Source organism: Brassica oleracea, chromosome C9, assembly GCF_000695525.1.
Source record: "Brassica oleracea var. oleracea cultivar TO1000 chromosome C9, BOL, whole genome shotgun sequence".
In the NCBI taxonomy this organism is placed as follows: domain Eukaryota; kingdom Viridiplantae; phylum Streptophyta; class Magnoliopsida; order Brassicales; family Brassicaceae; genus Brassica; species Brassica oleracea.
In genome coordinates this window covers 37,526,260-37,549,853 of record NC_027756.1, presented here as the reverse complement: position 1 = coordinate 37,549,853, position 23,594 = coordinate 37,526,260, and the positions used below count along the sequence as shown (strand labels likewise).

The 23,594-nt window shown below is 33.1% G+C and overlaps 1 protein-coding gene and 1 long non-coding RNA gene across 2 annotated transcripts; one reads left to right on the top strand and one right to left on the bottom strand.

The window, feature by feature from the left end:
• Positions 1 to 12,888: 12,888 nt before the first annotated feature.
• Positions 12,889 to 13,403, bottom strand: LOC106316364. Its single transcript, XM_013754238.1, has one exon. It carries the CDS (start codon positions 13,333 to 13,335, stop codon positions 13,021 to 13,023), a length of 315 nt encoding a protein of 104 aa, XP_013609692.1. The 5' UTR covers positions 13,336 to 13,403; the 3' UTR covers positions 12,889 to 13,020.
• A 5,142-nt stretch (positions 13,404 to 18,545) lies between these two features.
• Positions 18,546 to 19,696, top strand: LOC106316305. The gene is made up of 2 exons (XR_001264790.1): positions 18,546 to 18,648; positions 18,759 to 19,696. It is a non-coding gene; the product is annotated as an uncharacterized LOC106316305 (long non-coding RNA).
• The last annotated feature ends 3,898 nt before the right edge of the window (positions 19,697 to 23,594 follow it).

Genomic DNA, 23,594 nt, shown 5'->3' with positions numbered 1-23,594 from the left:
GTAATTTGGCTTGAAACCTCTATTTATTAAATGCTTCCAAACATTTTCACGATTTGCCAATTTCGAATTGTTGCATTTCCGACATATATATATATATATTAAAAAAATAATTAAATAAAATATTTAATTATCATTTCCAAACGGACACCGGCGTGGGTTTTTGCCCCGTAGAGTGAAGCATCGGCCCGTGGCCGTTCTCATCTATCGTGTTACGGGAGGCAGAGCAAGACTGAATGATTCTAATGGCGTCAGGATCCCGCCAATAACGGATGAGACCATCCCACACATCCGTGGTGAGCTCAGACCCCCATAGACCAATGATATTTTTGTTGTAAAAAAAAATTAAATTAATAATTAGTTTTAAAAAAAAAGTTATAAATCATGAAAAAATTAAAGTATATATAATTAATAGTAACTTACAACGTAAATTTTGAACCACGTCTTTCTGACGTAGATCGGCGTCTTTTTCCAATTCGGATGTGGCATGGAGAAGTAACTTTTGATCGTGTCGGTTACGTCCGATGCAAGACATCCGCCAACTCCAAACCTGAAAAAAAAAACAAATTTAAAGTATAAATTATTTTTTAATGTTATAAAAGAATTTTAAAAGAATTAAAAAATAATAATTAATGTAACATACCACAAAGTTCTGTCCAGTCGGTCGGGGTCTGTGACTGGTAAACCTTCTCTGTCTGGCTGACCGAGAAGGTCCTCGACAGTGTACTGCGAGTAAGGAGCACTCGGAGGCACCATCAAATCGGGATGAATCTCGGTGGGCATCGGAAGAGCCATCGGAGGAGGCACAGGAGGAGGTACATGAGGAACCGATGGTGCACTAGAAGAAGGCGACCGAGAGACTCTCTGAGAAGACTGAGTCTCGGGGACAGTCTCCGGACCCGAAGAATCGGGAGCTGAAGAAGAACTGGGAGCCAAAGAAGGCGGGTCTAAACGACTACCAGGCTCACCGAACAACTCTCTGTAATGGGGAGTAAGCATGTTCTTTCGAAGGCCCTGCAAAAAAAATTAATTTTTGAAGTTAACATCAACATAATATTAACAAATTCTATAATTAACAATTTCTATAAATCTAGCTAAATTCCCTACATTAACCACCTAATCAATACTAATTAACTTAAAATTCGTAAACCTATCTAAATTCCCTACACTATCCACCTAATCTATCCAAAACTAATCAAATTAGAGAGGAATTAGAGAGAGTTACCATTGCTACGAAATAGAGAGGAAGTGGAGAGGAAGTTGAGACGAAATGAAAGTGTGAGCGCTCGCGAGTATATATAAGAGATAAGATATGCTCGTAATTTCCTCGTAAATTTACGAGGAATTACAAAGGCCCGCGTTTTTTTCCTCGTAAAGCCCACGTTAAATTACGAGGAAATAGCAAGGCCCATGTTTTTATTTTACGAGGAAATAGCAAGGCCGGTGTTCTTTCAGGTTACGAGGTCTTTACGACGATTTCTGATTACGTGGAATTAACGAGTCATGCATTCTTTATTTTTTAATTTTGTCGTTATTTCCTCGTTATTTTACGAGTAAATTACGAGGATTACGTTTAAATCCCTAAAATACGAAACCCCAAACCCCATCTTCTTTATCTTCTACTTCATATATTCCAAACCCCAAACCCATCTTCCCTTTAACGAGGAACTCGCGAGGCCCGTGTTTGGTTTCCTCGTAACGTCCTCGTTCATTTACGAGGAATTAGCGAGGCCCCCTTTTTTATTTACGAGGAATGAGACGAAGCTAATTGGTCGTAAAACCTTTCGAAATTTCCTATAAATACTCACCAGTTTGCTTCTCAAATCAAAGATAAACTCACCAATTTGCTTCTCAAAACAGAGATAATTACTCACCAGTTTGCTTCTCAAATTAGAAAGATTTGAAAAAAGAAGAAGGAGAAGAAAGATACTGGAACACATGTGGGCGGAGACAAGGCTAGACTTACGTAGGTCTCGCCTTGTTTCTTCCCACTTGTGATTCTAGTATCTTTCTTCTCTTCTTTTTTTTAAATATTACAACGGTAGTCCCTAATTGGTCGTTCATTTACGAGGAATTAGTGAAGCCCGCTTTTTTATTTACGAGGAAATAGCAAGGCCCGCGTTTTCCGGTTACGAGGTCTTTACGATGATTTCTGATTACGTGGAATTAACAAGGACAGAACATCTTACCGCTTTCTTGGGCGAGCGGTGTGGAATCTGCTTGAATCATAAATGTCTCCAGCCCCGCAAGGTCTTCTTTCGTCACTCTCCCGTTAGCATCTCTATGCATATACATCCACCTCCGCAACTCGAAAATATTCCCGGAGCCCGAAATTTTTTTTTCTTGTTGGTGTGTTTAAAATGATGTTCAAACGTCCGTATTTATAGGAAATTTTTGAATTTGGTAGTTGTAGTTTTGCTAGAAATTTACGACGAAATTTAGTTAGGTTGCCGGAAAAAAAACGTGTTACATCTACAAAGTTGGTGGATTCAAAATTTCCTCGCTAAGTAGATGTAAAATATTTCCTCGTAAAGTACACGCTACATTTACGTTGAGTTTACGAGGAAAGAATATTTCCTCATAAAAGCCACGTGACATTACATCGACTTTACGACGAAATGATTTCGTCGTTATTTTACGAGGAAATAACGTTGATTTTATATTTCCTCGTAAATTCCTCGTAAAGTCGACATAAATTTACGAAGATTAGTTTTCCTCGTTAAGTTTCCTCGCTAAACTTGTGTGTTCTTGTAGTGAATATGTAAGTTTCATACCCTGCAAATCATCACTTTGATCCTTTCAATCATTGCATTTATAAACTTTCAGAGACAAAAATGGCTACCTCCGTTATCTTCTACTCTGATTTGAAGATATAACATGTCTGATTCTTCAGTATGTTCATGTCTTAGCTTTAGTTATGTTTAGATGTTACAAAATTTTTTTTTTTTTAGAAAGTTCAAAGCTTTGCTTGAAATTGAAAATTTTGGTTTTATGTTCGGTTCTTGGTGATGATGAACTTCTCTGCGTACCTTTTGTGTCTTGTTATCAGATGAGTCTTTTAACAGTCTTATTAGGCGTGGGCGTTCGGGTACCCGTTGGCGTTCGGGTCGGGTTTTTCGGATTTTGGTTCTTTTTTATAACACCTCTTAGGTTCCATTCTAATAAATTTGCAAGTACGAGTCGGGTTCGGATATAACACATCGGGTTCGGGTCGATTTTGTATCACATCATAGAACCCATAAAGTAATCATATATCATTCGGATTCGGGTTATATCAGATCGGTTCAGATATATCCGAAATAAAATCTAAAATTTAAAAGCAAAACATAAGAAATATATACTTATGTATATATAATTAAGTATTTAAAGTAGTTATTTAAATTTTAAATACTTATTGTTAGATACCATATCAAAATAAATATGAAATAGAATATTTGAAGTATATATTCATGTTTCATATAATTATATTGTATATTAGTCTGGACATTCGGAACAGTTTCTTTGATTATCTTTTCGGATTTTTTGGTTTTTTCGGTTTTTCGGGTTATCCGTTCGGGTTCGGTTAATAACACTTCGGGTTCAGATATGTTTTGTACCACCTTACAAGATCTATTCGGGTATTTTTTACATTTCAGACAGGGTACGGATCAGGTTTTTTGGTTCGGGCTCGGTTCGGATTTCAGATTATGGATTTTATGCCCATGCCTAAGCCTTATGAATCCAGTTTAAGAGACTTTAGTTAAAGTGACTATTTGTTATTAGCTGGTAACCGCTACATTAGTGATCTTTCATAACCCAGATCATATGTATCTGTTTTATAATAAAAGTTGCGTTGAAAAAATGTTATATTCGTTCTCACTCAGGTATGTCCTATATGCACACAGACTCTTTATAGATAAAAGACTAAGTTTTGTAGTGTTTATAAATAACTGGTTGTGACTGTTTTCGTTTTTGCAGATGGATTTAACTTCTTCTTATAATCAGAACGAAGTTTGACGATGAGATTCAAGGAGAAGAAGCATCAGAACCTGATACGTATGGAAAGAGAAGAAAAGAAACTGAAAGAACCAGCTCTGCTCTTCCACCAAACTCAAGGTAATTAATTGCTCATAGAGCAAAGGTATGGACATTCTTTTTATGATTGTGTGCAATGCAATTGTTGTTTCTGTAAATGTGCAGGAACTGAAAGTAGCACTTGAAACACGTACGTGTTCTCCACGTGAAATAGCTGAGTGTATTTTGGTTCCTTTTTATGGCCCTGTTCGTTTGTACATCTGGAAGATGCATCCAGATGGTTCATCTAGATGTTTTATCCAGATGCTCCATCTAGGCGTTGTTCGTTTCTTCATTTCGTCCATGCATCCAGATGAATCATCTGAATGCAACCACGTTCGTTTGCTTTTCATTTTTTAACTTCCATCTACATCCAGTTGGACTTGTTAATAAAATGATTAAAATATATTTTTTTACGTTTCGGCGGAAAATAGTAGTTTTACGGTTTTGGCGGAAAATATTTTTGCGGTTTTTGAAGAAAAATGTGTTTTCGGCGAAAAAGTGCATTTTTGTTGTTTTGGCGGAAAAATATGTTTTGCGGTTTGGACGGGAAAAGTGTGTTTTGCGGTTTTGGCGGAAAATATTTTTGCGGTTTTTGAAGAAAAATGTGTTTTCGGCGAAAAAGTGCATTTTTGTTGTTTTGGCGGAAAAATATGTTTTGCGGTTTGGACGGGAAAAGTGTGTTTTGCGGTTTTGGCGGGAAAAATGTTTTTGACGGGAAAAATGTTTTTGATGGGAAAAGTTTTTTTCGCCATTTTGGCGGGAAAAGTTTTTTTTCGCGATTTTGGCGGGAAAATTGTGTTTTCCGGTTTTGGCGGGAAAATGCGTTTTACGGGTTTTGGCGGGAAAATTCTATTTTCCGGTTTTGGCGGGAAAATTCTGTTTTCCAGTTTTGGCGGGAAAAACATTTTCGCGATTTTGGCGGGAAAAGCATTTTCGCGATTTTGGCGGGAAAAACATTTTCGCGATTTTGGCGGGGAAAGCATTTTTGCGGTTTTGGCGGGGCCGATTTTGGCGGGAAAATAGTGTTTTCCAGTTATGGCGGGAAAATGCATTTTTTCCGGTTTTGGCGAGAAAATTCTGTTTTCCGGTTTTGGCGGAAAATTGTGTTTTCCGGTTTTGTCGAGAAAATGCATTTTTCCGGTTTTGGCGGAAAAATTGCGTTTTTCCGGTTTTGGCAAGAAAATTGTGTTTTCCGGTTTTGGCGAAAAAATGCTTTTTGCGATTTTGGCCCGAAAATGCTTTTTGGAGTTTGGCGGGAAAATGCATTTTTTGTGTTTTGGCGGGAAAATGCTTCTTTTTTTTTAACGGGAAAATGCGATTTTTCTGTTTTTGGTCGAAAAGTGTGGTTTTACTGGTTTGGCCGAAAAATGTGTTTTTATAGAAATGTGTGTTTTACGTTTTTTTTGCGAAAAAACGCATCTTGCGGTTTTGGCGGGAAAGTGTATTTTTCAGTTTTTGCGAGAAAATGCATTTTTTGGTTATAGCAGAAAAATGTATATGCAAAAAATAGAATTTAGGATTTGAAAAAAAATAATATTTTAATTTTAAAAGGTCATTTTTGTCATTTATCATTTTGGACTGGAAAAGATGCATCTGCATCCAGATGCACCATCAAGACTCACCTTCATTTGGGTGAGAATTTGAGATGAGTTTTTAAAAATTCAGCTGGGTGATCCATCTGGATGTAGCATTATAATGCACAAAACGAACATCGATTTGCATCTTCACCCAGATGGATCATTTCACACAAACGAACAGGGCCTATATCTAATTCAGCTTGAGCTATATGTGTGTTTAAGAGTTTTAGTGCAAGTTGTTTTCTCTATTCTGTTATTGTTGTAAACTTGTGATGTGATCGTCTTTGATCAATAAGTTAGTACAACATGGGTTCGAAACTTATTTTGAATGTGGTGTAATATGTTTGAAACTGAATATTTGTTTGGAACTTTGAACAATTGAGTACAATTATTTCTAATAGGTGTATGGAAACCGACATTTCAGCGAATTATTTAAAGACTAGTATGATCCCCCCTTAGCTCCTAACAAACTTGCTAGCCCCCTTTTTCTTTCTTTTTCTTTTCTTTTTTTTTTAATTTTTTTTTTTTTTTTGTTAACCGAGTATCCTGGCCCCACCGAAGTGGTCCAGACTAGAGACCGAAGTGAGCATGGACGCTGCCAGGACGTCACCATGTGGCTCACCGTGTAATGGTCTTCGGTCTCAGGTGCTGCAGTCCACATGTAAATTCCGCAGTGGCCAAAGCTCGAACCCAGGGGCGGGCACTCCAGCTGGAGCTCCTATACCACCAGACCAGAGCAACTTGGTTGGTGTTGGTGTTTGATTGCAAAAACTTCTAATTTTTAGGGAAAAGAGATACATATTTGATCGATAAAGTTTATATATATATATATACCAACACATAAAAATAGTTAAAATACTAAATTTGGTCCATTCAGATTTATCTGTATTTGTATTTTTTTGTAAATATTAATATCTTTATTTAATATAATGAAAAAGGTGAAACTAAAATAAATTACGAATAAATAATTAATGGAAATAATTGTTCAAAGGTCTTTATATACAAAGACCACTAAAAACGATAGATGGCCAACTAAAAATAAAATAACATATTTTTAGATTTTTCTCAATCATCTTCTTCTGTAGTCACCATTTACCTGGAACTTCAAGGATAAAAAAAAAAAAAGATATAAAATAGTCAATTTGAACATAATAGACTCATAAACAGATTTTTAATCTGCTATAAGAAAACGTATTTGTAAATAGTTAAACCATAACAAATATATTTGTAAAATCTACCTACTTGTATATAGTAGATTCATATATTCTTATTATTACCTCGATCCATGACGAAGCTCTGAATTTTTCTCTGTTGAAGAACTAAGCATTGAAATATGATCATGTTTAGTAGTATATAGATAGATCATGCAAAAAGAATTAGAAAGATTTTTTTTCGTAAACTAATTAGAAAGTATTAAACTGAAAGAAAAAATGAATATGAAAAAGATCAACAAAGTACAAACTTGTATAGATTTTTTGGTACAGCCAAACACAAAAAAAAAAAAGATGAAGAAGAAGAAGAAACGATTGAAAGTAAAAGACATGTAAAAAAAAGTTATATATAAAAATTTAAACCGAAAGAATCATAGAGACGTGGCATGGTTGGAAGTTACAGATGACATATTTCATATTTTAAAACTTGAACGTGGTACAGAAAATTTAGGGATTTAAATTTTGGTTTCAAAAATAAAATCGATTCACAATTTTCTCTTATTGATATTAGATATTTTCTTAAAAAAACATGATTATGTGTCAAAATTTTATTGGTAAGGTGACTTATGATTTAGTATATAAGGGATTTATAAATTCTTCCATAACTTTTGTTTAATTAACATGTATACCAAATTTTTAACACATTTTATGAAAACATATTCCATAAATATTTATTCACTGGTTTACTTTTTGTCAATTGAATACAAAATAACAATAATTTCAAAAATCATGAATAAAATTTTAACACAATTTTATAAAAACAAAAGTTAAACTTATTTCTTTAACAATTAAACCAAATATTTTAACCCTACATATATATTTAATAAATATGTTTTTAACCATGAGTATGTTTTGAACCAAAACTAATTGTCAATTTTAAAATCATAAATTAAAATTTCAAGGCATTTTTAACGATAGACAAAAATAAACTATGGTTATACAAATATATCTGATAATTTTATATTCAGTGGTACATTTTGAACACAAAATACTCTTTGTCAATTGAATACAAAATAAAAATGTTTGCCGAGTTACCAAAATTATTAAACATCTCTTACAAATGCAAACCTAAATGAGAACAATTATTATGTTGGTTATTTCGTACCTACAGCTATTGTGCACAAAATAACCGACGAACCGAAGTAACCGGTTGTGTCGGTTGTGACTGTTATAAACCTGCGAGTTCGGTTTAGTCGGATAATTCGGTTCGGTTACTTCGGTTTGTCGGTTATTTCGGATTGAAAAATTTCTGCCGAATTGAACCGAAATTAATTACGGTTTGGATCGGTTCGGTTTCGGTTAGTTCGGTTTTTACGATTTGTTGCCGAATTGAACCTAAATATTCGGTTTACGTTTCAAATCTTCTTCAAATTTGCAGAATTTTCGGTTTGTAATAGATTAGATCGGCCCAGTTCGTACCTACAGCTATTGAATCGCGAGGGATCTTGAAGAGAAAAATGGCCGAGACTGATTGTCCAGAGACAGATCATTGAGTACGGCAACGAGGTCTTACCTGAAAATTATTTTCGCTGTATCTATCAGGTGAAGCGTTGGATCGAGCGGCGTAGCCGTTCAGGCACATTTGTCGCAAGTGTAGGAGAAGAAATTAATATTAGGGCAACCTTAGTTTATGTTGGGCTTGCCATAAATTATAGATTTAATTAGGTTCTTTACTATTAATCAATATACCCACTACAAATCCAGCAAGGCTCATTTTAAAAATTCTAAACGTATCTTCTTCTTCTACCCTGATACGTTTCGGGAAGTTGCAGTCTTTTTTTTTCTAGCCGCCGTAAACGTTTTACAAACAAAGAAACTTCATCGAAGACGTTAAGGTAGGATTCCATCTGAGTGGTGTAATGAATCTTCTTCGTCATGGTTCAGGGAGAAGAACATTATAGGAATTCATAGAGCTTTATTTCGGTTAACCGTTCGGTTTGGCCTAACCGATGAGAGATGTCAATCCAAGTCACACATTGGAAGTTTAGACAAGGAGTGTCTAATATATAAAGAGAAGTCCAACTCTAATTAGTACGAGGCTTTTTGGGAAGGAAACCAAAAGTAAATCCATGCGGGCTTGGTTAAGGCCCAAAGTGGACAATATCGTACTAATCGGACAATATAGAGTTGGACATGAGTTTAACAATCCCAACAATTGGTACAACAATTGGTATCAGAGCGGTTTGACGAAGATCTGCAAGACGACCAAAATACCCTTCGAGTAGGAATGAGACCCTTCAAGGTGGAAAGGGAAGTTCGGCAGAGATTAGTCAGAAGATCCTGAAATTGTGGGAAGAGCATCCTCAAAGCAACTCAAAGTAACCTTGCGACTAAGGGTGTCGAATGTCGAAGATGCGACAAGGCACCGAGATGATTCACTAGAGGAAAGGGCACAAGGTGTGTGGTCCTTAGCTTGAGGGGGAGAATGAGAGCACATTGGAATTTAGACAAGAAGTGTCTAATATATAAAGAGATGTCCAACTCTAATTAGTACGAGGCCTTTTGGGAAGGAAACCAAAAGTAAATCCATGCGGGCTTGGTTAAGGCCCAAAGTGGACAATATCGTACTAATCGGACAATATAGAGTTGGACACGGGATTTCACAATCCCAACAACCGAACCGTCCGAACCGAAAACGGAATACAATTTGCATTGTTGCCGATTGGTTCCATCTTACTAACCGAAACAAAACCGAATTGACAAAACCGAGGTTGGGTTCGGTTCGGAAATTTCGGCTCGGTTTGAAATCCCAGGCCTACACAACATCGTACAAAAAATAATAACATAGATGACAAGTAAATTATATCCCGCCCTACGGGCGGGGCTTCCTAGTTGATGATAAAAACCTATATGACTAACAGTAGCAAATCAGAGGGAGTTAATAAATCTTTTCATAAAGTTGTCCTTTTTTCTAATCTTAAAAAGTATTAAAGCTGCTATCTCCGGGTAAAACTCGACATATTCTAAAAGAGAAACAAACAAAAATATGCAGGTGCAAAAGCCGATTGGGATGAGATATTGGGAAGATTAAGTCAAATTAGGCAATTGAACAATCTTTTTTTTTTCAATGAAGCAGTCAATCCCAACTCAATGAATGAAAAAAACCGCAATCTCAAATTCATTATCAACAGAAAAGTTAAAAACAATAAGAATTCAGGAAGTTTGCTAGAATGACACAAATCCCTTATATATTAATTGGATATCTTTAAAAAAAATGTAACTTCAATTTTGTATTAATTACAAAATGAATGCCATCTCTTTATCATGCCAATTTGCTTACATGGGGTTACTATAATTAATTTTTAAAAATGTTATTCCAACGTTATACTTGCTAGGAAAAAGTATCTTAACCTAGATTCATCCAAAATCATCTTAACCTAGATTCATCCAACATCATATTAGCACCTATCGGCATCTTCAATCAACCTCATCGTAAACATCATCGTAGCATGTACACACATCGTCTTAACAAAGATTCCGCCTTGGGAAAATAGAGGGAGATGAGAGAACGGTAGAGAGCTTTGAGTATTGTGGATGAGATGGAGAGATCAGAGGACCAGTTTGTGAAAGAGATGAAGGTGACGAGGCGGAATGGAGAGCCGGCGTTGCAGGTTACGACAATGGTGGGGAGTTTGGAGGAGGGTTTCGTGGGGGTCGAGAGATTCGAGGGTTTTGTGATGTTTTGCTTTCAAACAGACATAGCCACTTCCTAATGGAAATTTTCTTTCCTACGGATGTAAGCAACAATGATGTTGATTTAGCATCAGCGACTGAAGCCATCATTTTTGGCTTTAATGTTAAAGCATATGTCTCTATTAAAAAAACTGCAGAACACAAAAGTATTGAAATACGACTATACAGAGTTATCTCTGAGTTTACTGACGATGTACAAAGCACAATGGAAGAACTTCTTGAGTCTGTTGAGGTTAGCACCAGTTTCATTACTACTTCTGAAGCGTTTTTGTGTTGTTTGATCTGATCAACATGCCTATTTAGAGCTCAAAATGATGAGATCTCTTATTATGTCATCGAGTATCATAAAACGTAGGTTGTAGTCTCACTTTATGAGCCATTTTGGAGTTTTTAAAACTGAAGATTCATGTGGCTATTGATAGGAACAAATCTCAATTGGGTCAGTAGAAGTTCGAGCTACTTTCAGCAGTAGAAGCGGTCGTGTGGCTGGATGCATGGTGGCCTTTTCTTTATGTTTTGTATATTGAAGCTCTGCAGTAGAAAACTCTGCTGTTATTATTCTTTTGGGTTTCAGTTTACACGCAAAAGGCCATATCTAATAGAGTTTTTTTTTTCGCCGAACAAATCATAAAGTTTGATAAAGTAAAGATATATAAACACATTCAAACAGAGTAGTTACCTATGAAATAACGTTTACAAGTGAAATGTAAAAACATTTACTTTGGATTACCAAAACTCTTCATGTTCTTACAGAACGAGTCTTTGTGATCTTCATGAGTAGTTTTGCCTTCAAGAAACGTTCATTATATGTTCAATCAGGTAAAACAAAACCAATTAAAACCAAACTGAACCGAAATATAAAAAGTGTTTTGGATTTGGTGATATCGAATAATCCGAATGGATATTATTTTTAAGAAACCGAAGTATATGAATATAGTTTGGTATATTAACTGATCCAACCGAAGAAACCAATTAATTAAATATATTAGTATACATATATATGTGTATATATATATAAATATTTCATAATAAAATTAATAATATATACATAAATTATTTTATAAATATGATATTCATAATTTAAACATTGATTTAAATAATTTTTTTTTTGTTTTAAGCTAAAAATGTTATTTTGTTTCTCTCATTTTCATCAAAGTAAATACAAATCATTTTGTAACGGTAAATATTGTGCTAAAATATAATTATATAATAATATGATTTTACTATTTTTCTTACTTTTATTTTAATAGTTAAATAAAACAGAAAATATTATATTTAAAACTTAAAGTAAGGAATATGTATTTATGTTTTAATAAATTTGATTTCTAATCATGCAAACTAAAATTTGCTATAAAGATAAATATAATTATGGTTTCTTAGTATAAAACCGAATAAACCGAAAATCGATAATATATAAACCGAACCAAACTAGATATGATTCAAATATATGGTAGCTAATTTTTATAAACTGTATACTGAAAAATTGAAGAAACTGAACCGAAATCAGATTGAAATCTAGATTTAACAAGCTAATTGTCATAAACGTTCATCCCTCTCTAGTTTATTGTGTTATTACTAGAATAACTCATATTTATTTCTTATGTAATTAAGACCATAATTAGGTTTTAAATTTTGCAACTTTCGTCGTTTTCTTCATCCCATTTGAGAAAAATAGATTACATCATTCTCTTTTGTGGAAAGTTGAAAAACATGGCTATTTGAAATGGACAATGATCAAGTAACAAATTTTGGCTGTTCTGGTGGATCTATCAACTCTGGCCCGACAATAATGTATGTATATGCCTTCCCTTTCACGCTCATGAATTTTTTTTCTTGATCCTTGCAAACGACGGATCATTCTCTGTATTGGAAGCTCAGCTTGATACTAAATCCTCACCTGTTAATAGCATTGTGTGTAGTATAAATCTGTAACCATGAGGTTTAAGACATTTGATATGGTTTGGTCTTAAGATAGTCAAGAGTTGTGTCTAGCATGACATAAAGGGCTCAGTGTTTTGTATAAATTGCAGCTGCATTCACGTAGCCTTAGCTCCTGTGATTCGGATCTCAAAGCCATTCTAAGAGATGATATATAAAGGAAAAATTTTTACACCATATATCAGTTTCTTATATGTCCTTCCTTTCAAACGAGTTGATGCTCGTTGTTTTGCACAAATAGATTACTGGAAAGCTCATCGTACAAAATCTGGTGTTCTGGAGGAGAATACAAACTAATAAATAAAGTGGTGAAGGCAGAGGGTAGAGACATCTGGTGTTTCTGGTGGAGAATAAAAACTAACTTAAAATGTAACTTTTAATTATTTTTTAGTTTTTAAAACGGATATTTCTTAATGTTACATAAGTTAGTCATTTGCATTACAGACCATTTTTCTAGTTCAATACAAACTGGTACCTAACATCTACATGACTCTCAACATCCCAAAGAAACGACCCAAAAAAAGTCACAGCCTCCAAGACAAGCCTCTTCATTCCACAAAGCTGATCTTTATCTGCTCATCCTTGGGTGAATACCCCGTGCCTTGCGGTGTGCTTACAATCTCAGGCTTACCAAACGACGCCTCGGTGTGCTTCTCAATGATCCCAACTGCTTCTCTTGATCTGATAGTAGCGTATCTCTGAAGCGTCTCACTATCAAACGACATCACGGATATCTCACTTCCAAAGCCCTTAGCACTAACTCCACCCGTAAATGAACCCACCTCTGGGTGAGACGACATGTCCTCTGGTTGTTCAATGCGTATTTTACTTTCATCAGCCCCGCCACCAGGAAGAATCTTCATCGTCTTCTCAAGCTGAAACCTTTGGTCCCCCCGCTTCAAGAAATATCTTAAATAACGTCATTCGTCGCTCATTGCTAAATATATTCCAATGTATTAAGAGATAACAATGACCTACTCAGACGTCAGATTAAAAGAAAAAAATGGCCATATGAATTTTTGGTAAACAAGATAGCACACATTACCTTTGAATCAATTCAATTGCTCTTAAGTTACAAAAAAAAAAAAAAAAAAAAATTCAATTCTCATTCAGAACCAAACTATGTCTAACAGATTTGAAGTCGAAGGTTAGATGAAATTGGGAATTAGGGTTCCAAAATTTCCACATGCAATCAACTAATCTACAATAACAAAAACTCAAATAGCATAGATTAAAGACTCACAGATTAGAGTAAGTTGCAACTGACGCCAGAAGTGACTGAGGTGAAATCGATTCGGGTTTGTCGGGAAACACAGAGACAAAGGTGGGTTCAAGTGGAGGATGTCGGAGACATAGTCTATAGGGCAGATGGAGACGAAGCCGGTTGTGGCGGAAAAAAGGACCGTCTAAGATGGAGATGATGAGAAGAGCGTTCGTTCGGTGGAGAAACCCTACAAAAAACAAAAGGGAAACAATTTTTTTTTTTTTTGTCGTCTTTCATTAAAAGGCCCTAAGGCCAGATATTACAACGAATAGGGCTTATATTATCGAGGCCCAAATAAACTGTATAATAACATTAAAGCCCAAATGAAGATTTGCTAACTCAGTATCAAACCTACACGCGTACGACTGCAAACATTATGACACGCGGCCTTCATGCAGTAGTTGCAATCTCCGCTGCTTCTACTCCTCTCCGATTCTCCGCCGCCGTTACGCTTCTCCTGAGTCTATCTCCACAGAATTCGTTTGGTTCAACAACTCCATATATCTCTGAGTTTCTTCAGTTGTTTATATCACTGCTGGTTATAAGCACGATATAAAATCCAACCAACTTGAGTACAGATCCATTGCCCGGACGCTTTTCAACAGAGAAGCCCTAGCTTTACTTAATCCGACATCAGATTGGTTGATCTAAAACCTTCAATCTGTTCATTCTTCCAACGAAACACTTGACTCCCAATCATAACGACTAACTAAATACAATAGAAGTAAGATTTATATTCGACTGAAAGAAGAACAGACATAAACCAGCAAGGAATAATCAATTTCAAAAACATCACACTTCAATTTTGAATCAAGGGAGCTCGAAGAAGCATAACAAAACTCATGCTTTTAAAGAGAATTAGAAGACGAAGCCCAAGCTTGAGCTAACAACGTAACAAAAAGTCGCCTTGCGAAATAAACGTCCGCTCCCAGAAATTTTTCCATCTATAGATCGAATATATTATACATAGACAAAAAAAAAAGAAAAGAGATGGGCACCGGCGGCGTGATGCACGCCGGCCACCGGAGCAATTTCACTGTGAAAAATCTAGAGAGAAGTTGGAGCTTTTAGGAGAGAGAGTCCAAACTTTTTTTTTTGTTTCCGTTTTGTTATTTCTTATAATATATATATTTTTAATTATGGTTTAATTATTAGTAATCACAAAATCGTAAATTTGCATCTTTCAAGAGTTATTCTAGTTTGAGAAATCACTTCTGCTAACGTGCCGATGTGAAGTTTCAAAATTGGTCGATGATTTTATTAAATATTTATTTTAATCAAATCTAAAAATAAAAATAAATTCTAGAACTAACTAATACAAGTTACAAAAAACACAAGTAATATGATAAATGATAATTTATGGTAACTAATTGCATAATTATAGAAATAATATATAATGTTTCATCAATTTTTTTTATTATAAATTATTTACTTATAATTATTTAAAATATTTTTATATATTTTTATAGAAATAAATATAATTGTTGTATATTCATATATAAATAATTAGTTTTGTATATAAGGCATTATTATAAATTTTATGTTTTTTAGAACCCACACGAGATTTTTAAATCATTTAACAAAATTTTGAAATTATTTAAAAACATTTTTTGGTTTCTAAATCATTTATGAGACTTTTATCAAATATTTTATATAAATCTTGAGCACATCTCGTTTAGATACACAATGGTAAATGCTTCTAGATCTAATTATAATTGAATCAATATATATTTATAATGATTTATAAATTATATAGAACTATTTCACACTTATTATCTTATCTATTAAAATAGAAGTAATTCTATTATCATAAAAAATTATAACACACTATTTATTTATATATTAAAATATAATTTACTTGTGATTTTTTTTTGTTACATATACGCTCATAGGTGAAATCTTACAATTTCAATAGTTGATAGTTTAGATTTTTATTTTTTTCAGTGTTAAAATAAAAATTACTTTTACAATACATTCATAATACCATTCATAATACCATTTTTTATGTTTATACTAATCACATCTACCCTTATTTTTAATGAAGGGTAAAATATACTTATACCCCTAGGTTAACTATTCTATACTTAGTGTTTAGAGTTGAGAGGTGAGGGGTGAGGTAAAGTTTTTGGAATGTGAAATTTAGGATTCTAACAAATATATAAATAAATGCCTAAAAATATAATTTTTTTTGTTAAAAATAGTTTCAAACATAATTTTTGATTTTCGAAAAGAAATTTTGAAAAAAAGAATTTCAAAAAAAAGTTATAAAAAAGTTCAAATTTGAAAAAGTATAATTTGAAAACATTAATTTTTTTAATTTATTTTTATTTAAAATTTTTTTTTTGTTCAACAAATAATGATTTATTATATATAGAGAACGAGGTTATAATAGTCTTTTCCCACTTAATGAAGAAGATATTTTTGAAAATATCTCTTTAGTGGTGAAAAGTGGTACCATGAAAGTGATAAACATGAAATTTGTCCATAATTTTACAATTATGTATGATTAGAAGTTTTACCGCGCATAATTTAACCGCGCTATGCGCGGTTTATATGTTTATTAAAATTATGTTTATTTAATGTTAAATTTAAACATCAAAGTCTAACTATATCGTTTATTTGTTTTATATAAATTTGACAAATTATAATGAAATATTTTGAAAGACTATATTTCTTATTTGAAATAGCATTAATTTATATTTTATATATAAGCATAGTTTAAGTTTCTATTAATCGTTTAGTAATCATGTTTAACTCTTTAATAAAATATCAAATTCTCTACATTTAATAGCGCGGTTTATATGTCTATTAAAATTATGTTTATTTAATGTTAAATTTAAACATCAAAGTCTAACTATATCGTTTATTTGTTTTATATAAATTTGACAAATTATAATGAAATATTTTGAAAGACTATATTTCTTATTTGAAATAGCATTAATTTATATTATATATATAAGCATAGTTTAAGTTTCTATTAATCGTTTAGTAATCTTGTTTAACTCTTTAATAAAATATCAAATTCTCTACATTTAATAATTCATATTATCTCTTATTTATATATCATATATTTGTTTAAACATACTTCCATTATTATTTTAAACTGTTGAGTTAATTATTAAACAGCTAAGATGAAGTTAAAATAGTGGAAAGGAAATTAGAAATTTTCTAAATGATTGATTTTTTAATTCTATCAAACTCTATTGTTATTGAGATATAAATTCTTTATTTTTTTATTCATGAGACTCAACTTTGAAAATCTGATGTATACCCATAAGAGTTTTAAAATCCATATAATAGAAAACACACTTTTGATTCCGTAGCGTTACACAAACAAGTAATAATTTCAACATTTGCCCATTTATTTCAAAACTGTAACAAGAAGAAAATCATATACAAAGAAAAAAAGCAGCGATGATGTTCTTACACCATAACAAGAAGCATCAATGCTTGAGTGTCATCATCTTGGCAGAATAGCGTAAGCAATAGTGATGAAAAGCTGTCTTCCATGGCTGGCGATCCTTCTTTCTACCAACTCATTCTTCGAGGCGCAGCTCCTATCGTTGCCATGGACAGAAAACTACCCAACACTCATTTATCATTTCTGAAACATCCATCACAGAAAACTACCCAACACTCATTTATCATTTCCGAAACATTCATCATCTCCTTGTGTCTTTTCGTAGTGGAAATTGGATCACGTGGGTGAAGGAAGGACTGAGGTGGCTCAACTCATTGCTACTAGTGTTACTAAGGAACATCGATTCCAATTGTACGTAGCAACATGAGGTCCAGGGTCCAAGATGGCTACAATAGATTATCCTCAAGAGTTGATCTCGATCGATCTTGTGACTTGATTCGGCCACGAAGATTTCTCAGGGACTTGTTGTACATCATCTCTGACCCGTATATCATCTCTTACTATCGTCTCTACTTACAGAGAGCTTTTAAAAAATTGGAAAGTTTCTAAAAAAACTTTTACATATTTCCTTAATAGGATTTATAAAAAAAAAACAAAATGTATGCAAATCTATGAAGATCAATCACAATCAATGGAAATCTATGTAAACTATTTGTTAAGTTTACTTAACTTTTAAAAGTCCATCAACTTTTAAAATCACTAAATTCCATACAAATTCTTGTTTGAATAAGCCCCCTAAATTGATGTTTACACAAACTTACTTGGTATAACATAATAATTAAATAATAGGAAAATCTAAAGGTATATACATGATAGACCCGAAGTAAAATTTTAATATTATAAAAAGTTGTTAGATCTGTCCATTATTATTCATTAGTAATTTATTGAACGTAATCAAAGCCACAAACATAATTTAACTTTTTAGTTTAACAGTATATGATGATTTTTTGACCCAAAAAAGTATATGATGATTTGTTTCAGTGGTGTACAGTAATAAGTTTAGTTAGTTTTTACTGAATTTTATTTTTTATTTATAAATACGATTATTTAAAATTTTGAACAAATTTAAGACAATATTTTCGTTGAAGTACTTAAACGTTTTTATCTGAAAATTATCATATGAAATACACTCTAAGAATGCTAAAATTGGCTTAAATCTATCTATATATATAAAAAAATGTTTACCTCTTTCATGTGCTGCCACCTAGGATCCAGGTCAGAAAGTCGAGGACCGTAGTGTCGACACGTGTCCCCGCCACACAAAACGCAGCAATTCATTTATTCTCATATCTGTTGGGCTTTTAACGCTAAGTTTATATATATTCAATGTTTTTTGGGCTGATAATTCGTATGGTTAAGTTTGACCGACGGCCCATAAACAGAAACCCTAATTCTAATTTCGCGAGCAAATGGACTTCGTCATCTTCGTTTTACGGCGAGTCGACAACGCCTAAGCTTCTTCTGAATCTCTTTGAGACGGTGTGAGTTATGGTTTGTTCGTGTTTAATCCCATTAATCCTTTCTGTTTTTTTTTAACTCACAAAGATTGATCACGCGAGCCCACAACTCATGTATTCATTTTCTACGCTTTCATGGAGAAGCGATTTCTAGGATTGCCACTATTCTTAAGCAATTGTCGTTTAAAACCGACAAAGAAGCTCCGGCTGGGTTACGGGGATGAGTATTTCCTGCCAATCTATGGTGGTAGCCGCTGTCTATGTCGAATCGCCTGGACCGTTACAAAACTCTACTGCATTCAGTCATCGTCATTAACGATCTCATTAATACAGATTCCCCACTCCTCTCATGATGTTTGCCCTTCTCGCTTCCATTGTGCAAATCTACAACTATAAATATGACACATTTATTTTATATTTTTAAAGTACAAAAGAGTTGCTTATATATAGGTTGTTAAGAAAGATGAAGATGTGAAAGTTCTTGAAATGGTGGGGGGTGAGGATTGGTTGCCTCAACCGACAAAGGTTATCTTCACTAAAATTATCTCACTAATATCAAAAAGTCCGCTGAAGATTTCAGCCATTACATCATTGAGGTAGTTTTGTATGTATATGCTTCTCATGTTTTCTTTTAGAAAGGAGGTTGGATGACATTATGTTGCAGTTCTAGAATATTGATGTCATCAGAATTATTAGCAGTGTTCTTGGCCAGAGCATAGCTTTGAATTACTAATTTACTATGGCCGGCAGGTAGCAATCACATATCAGTTTGTTTCTGTTAGGTTGATGGTATGGTAGCAATTAGCAAAGTTAACTGAACAAACCATGTGATGGAGAAAACAGGAACGCTTACAACGGACATGAAGAAGCTGTTCCAGTTGGAGATTTTTCACTAAAGCAACTCCAAACGAAGAGTTTCTAATTTGTTTTTAGTGTGTTTTATCATTTTATTTTCCTAGGTGAATTTGTAAGCAAGTGTTTCATATATGACTTGCTGCAACCGTAAAAATTGTGTTTTTACTTTTATGCGTCAATCTTTTAATAATACAATAAAAGGGTCATGTGCTAATCTTCCTTTGAAACTTTTTTAGCACTCAATTCAGCAATAATATGACGCATACGTTCAATTTTTTTTTTTTAAAGAGCCTTTGCATGCGTTCAATTTTGAAATGAAACTTCAAGTAAAGACATATTTGCCAAGTTAATTCATTTCTTTTAATAAAAAAAGAACAAACAACAAAAAATTTATGGAGTACACGACAATCAGCATAATTCAAATCTATGAAGGACATAATATAAGGGGTTATTCAATCAAGGATATAGGTATTCCAATTTCTTTGACATATAGTTTTATTTTATATGCAATAAATAACAATTAAGAATCTTAACATCGACACATGTAAATAATTTTATTTGGTATCTTTTGACAAATGTTTAAATCTAGAACGAATCAACAAGAGAGAAACTTGCGGAGAAAGCTGCGGAACGTTCCACTCCAAAATCCTTGAGAGATTTTTGGAAAACGTTTGCAACAGTTTCGAAAAACCACTCCTCTTTAAATATCGACTCTCCTCCTTCTTCACTGCTCACTGCTTTCATATCGAAATCCAACAGCAAAAAATCTCTAAGCGTAAGTCTATAGGTTCGAGAGTGTTTTGTAGAGTGTTAGTTCGTTAGAGGCTGGTTCACGAGTGCCGCGTGACAGTCTACCAATGGTTTTATCGTGGGACTCTAATTCGTACATATTCGTCGCATTTACGGAGCAAATATTAAGAGTTAAGGAAAGAGATAGTATCTCGACACCATGGTCATTTTTCAAAACCGTTTTCAAATCGGGATTCATTTTGTCTATTTTCCTTAACATTGTCTTTATCTAATCGTTTATCCTCAATTCGGTTTTTCGGCTTCTACAAGAAACACTCAAAAATGGCTTTAAGATTATCATTTATTGAGAAGGTTACGGGAAAAAAAATTCATGACACTGGAGAAGATGAAGCGGAAGAGTTGGAGGAGGAGATACTCTCGAAAGCGTGAAACTAAACAAGTTTCTCTACCTGGGCTGCTGTGAGCCGACTGATAATTATAATAGAGTCCATAAGAAAGTGCATTGTATTTCAGTCATGGTGACCTGTCAAAATCAAGTGTCAAAATCAAGTCTTTCTATTGGTTAATTTTTCATGCATACGTGGATAGGCCGAGAGCTCTAGCACAATCCCTTTTATATATTAGGATTAACCAAAATGTCATTGTTTAGATGTTAACACTAGAGTCATTCTCACAGCCTTTCACTAGACATCCTCTTTTCACTAGAATAATTACATGTAGGCTATGTTTCCTAGGTTTATAGTTGAATGCGAGATGTCTACATATGTTTCCGAATGTTATCAAGCTAATACATTAACATATATGTTTGTATATTAAGATTATATAGAACGCATTATTTATGTCTACATGTATGCCGCACAAATATAAATATATTACTTTCATCGAGATTAGTCGCATGCCGTATTACATGAATAAATATATTACATTTTCTAATCTTAGCAATAGTCTTATCGAGATTAGTCACATGCCGTATTGAAAATTATAAATAAATATATTACTTTCATGTTCTATTCATATAAACAATCATTATATACTTGATTCAATTAATTATATTTGTTTTATATATGACATCAAAGTAAATTCCTGCTATAGCGAAACCGGTTAGCTATGTATTTGTTGTGATGAATTTGAAACATAAATAGGTCGGTTCAAAGTTTTAGTTCTAAATATTGACATCCATGTATCTTATTACTTGTGCCAAGTAAGAGTATTGGTCGGTTCAAATTTCTAATATTCAGACTTTAAATTAATTGATTTTTCTTTTCATCAATTATTTTCTACATCTGTTGATGTATAAAAGGTAAGTTTGTGGATGCAATTTTCTAAATTATGTTATATGATACAATACTAACTTTACCAGTATAACTCCCATGACGCCTATAACTAAAAACACAATGACAACTTTTGTAAACGATTGATGTCATGAAACAATGGAAGGTTGGTAATTTTTTTTCAAATAACGTTCCTATTTAAACATGCATATGTAATGAATAATTTTATCCAATATATAATATATAGTTTCCAATGATATCTCATTTTGTGTAGAGCGCGAGTTATTACCTTGTTTCGAAATTATACGAGTTACGCTAATTGATTAGAGTCATTTTAAGTAATTTCTCTAAAAATTTATGAATGAGTTTTCTTTTCCCTAATCTAATGCTTATAACAAAACAAATTTCAAGAATATAAGGTCAAAATAAGACAGAATTGATGTTTCTCCGACAAAATTTTGATAGACATAATTTTTGAAGGGAAAGATCCCAAACTAGGATATTCTAAGTCGATGGGACTAAGGTACGTCTTTACATAAGAACAAGAAGAAAACGTTCTATATGGTCAATGAGGCTAAGGCATGTCTTAGTGAGCGAAAAACTCCACGAACTTTTTGAGTCTCTCTAAATCTCGGATTTTTTTGTTGCTTCTCTCACTCGCATATATGTTTTCATTTAGCCGTCACTTGTATTTTGTTACTCGCACAAAGAACCTGTAACAAAGTTCATCCGCATCACCAGTAAAATTTTGGCTTTGAAACGCAAAGCACATGAACCTTCGTTCATGTTACGCCGTTTCCAGGTGATGTTAGTTCGTGGACTGTGGATATTTCACTTAAACAAATCAATACTTAGGGTTTGACTGATTTTTCCGCTACGACCCGCAAACGCAGCTTTTGTGGTTGGTAGCGGTTGACAGCGTTTCGAAACAATCATACAAACCGCAACAAATCGCTACAAACCGCTCCGAACCGCTTAAAATCAAAAGTTGGTTCCAGCTAGCGTTTGCGGTTGCGGGTGGAAAAATAAATATAAAATTATTTTAAAAATATTTTAAAATTTTAAAATTAAAATTTTAAAATAGAAATATTATAAATAAAAATATATACATATTTTATATATTAATTAAAACTCACAAACAATATCATAATTTGTTTTATAAAAAAATTAAACTAACTATTTATTAGAATTTTTAAACATTTATATACACACATATAAAAATATAAACATATATAAAACGAAATAAAATATTTTTTAATATAAATCTTCAAAACAAATTTTATTAAAATTATAACTTTCAACTAATTTAAATTTTTTATAAATAATTTTTTATTAATCATATTATTATATTTTATTACAATAGTATGATTTTTTATTTTTTTATAATGTTATAATATGTTAATCTGAGTAATTTATTATTAAACCGCTGCAATATCTTATAATCAACCAATCACAAATATCCAGCAAACACAACAATTTTCAAACGATATACGAGTCATACAAAACACTTAATAACGCTTGAAACCGTAAGCATCCGCATCCGCAAACTTACGCACCAGCAACCGCAACCGCTGCGTTTAAACCAGCCGGACCTTAGTCCAGCATCTTTTGCAGTCTATACGTCATAAACGAGAAGCAAAAATCACAAGACCTATATTCTTTTATAAATTTGTTTCTTTTTTCAACAATAGCACTATTAACACATATATTATGCTTGATTTTAATCCGTTTAATGATGCAATAATAAATAAGCGAAACATTTCAGCTGCATGCCCTGTAACTGATAACTATTCATTACTGAAAAGTTTCAATATTTTATAACTTGAAATACGTGATGTCTCACATGATCATACACAATATCAAACTTCTGATATTTATATACTGTTTTAACTTAGTTCGGAGGATCATAAGGTAGTCATAATACGTTTTCAAAAGAATGATTAAATACGTGGAAAATTAGGTGTTTAATTGGTAAATAAGAAAATTTAACCACGTGTTAGTGGTCTAGTGGTAAGTGAGATCAACTTTAGGGTCTTACCGACAAGTGCGTGGTTCGAAATGCGGCTGCTGGTGGATTTATGGTGATTATCTTAAAGGATCTTTT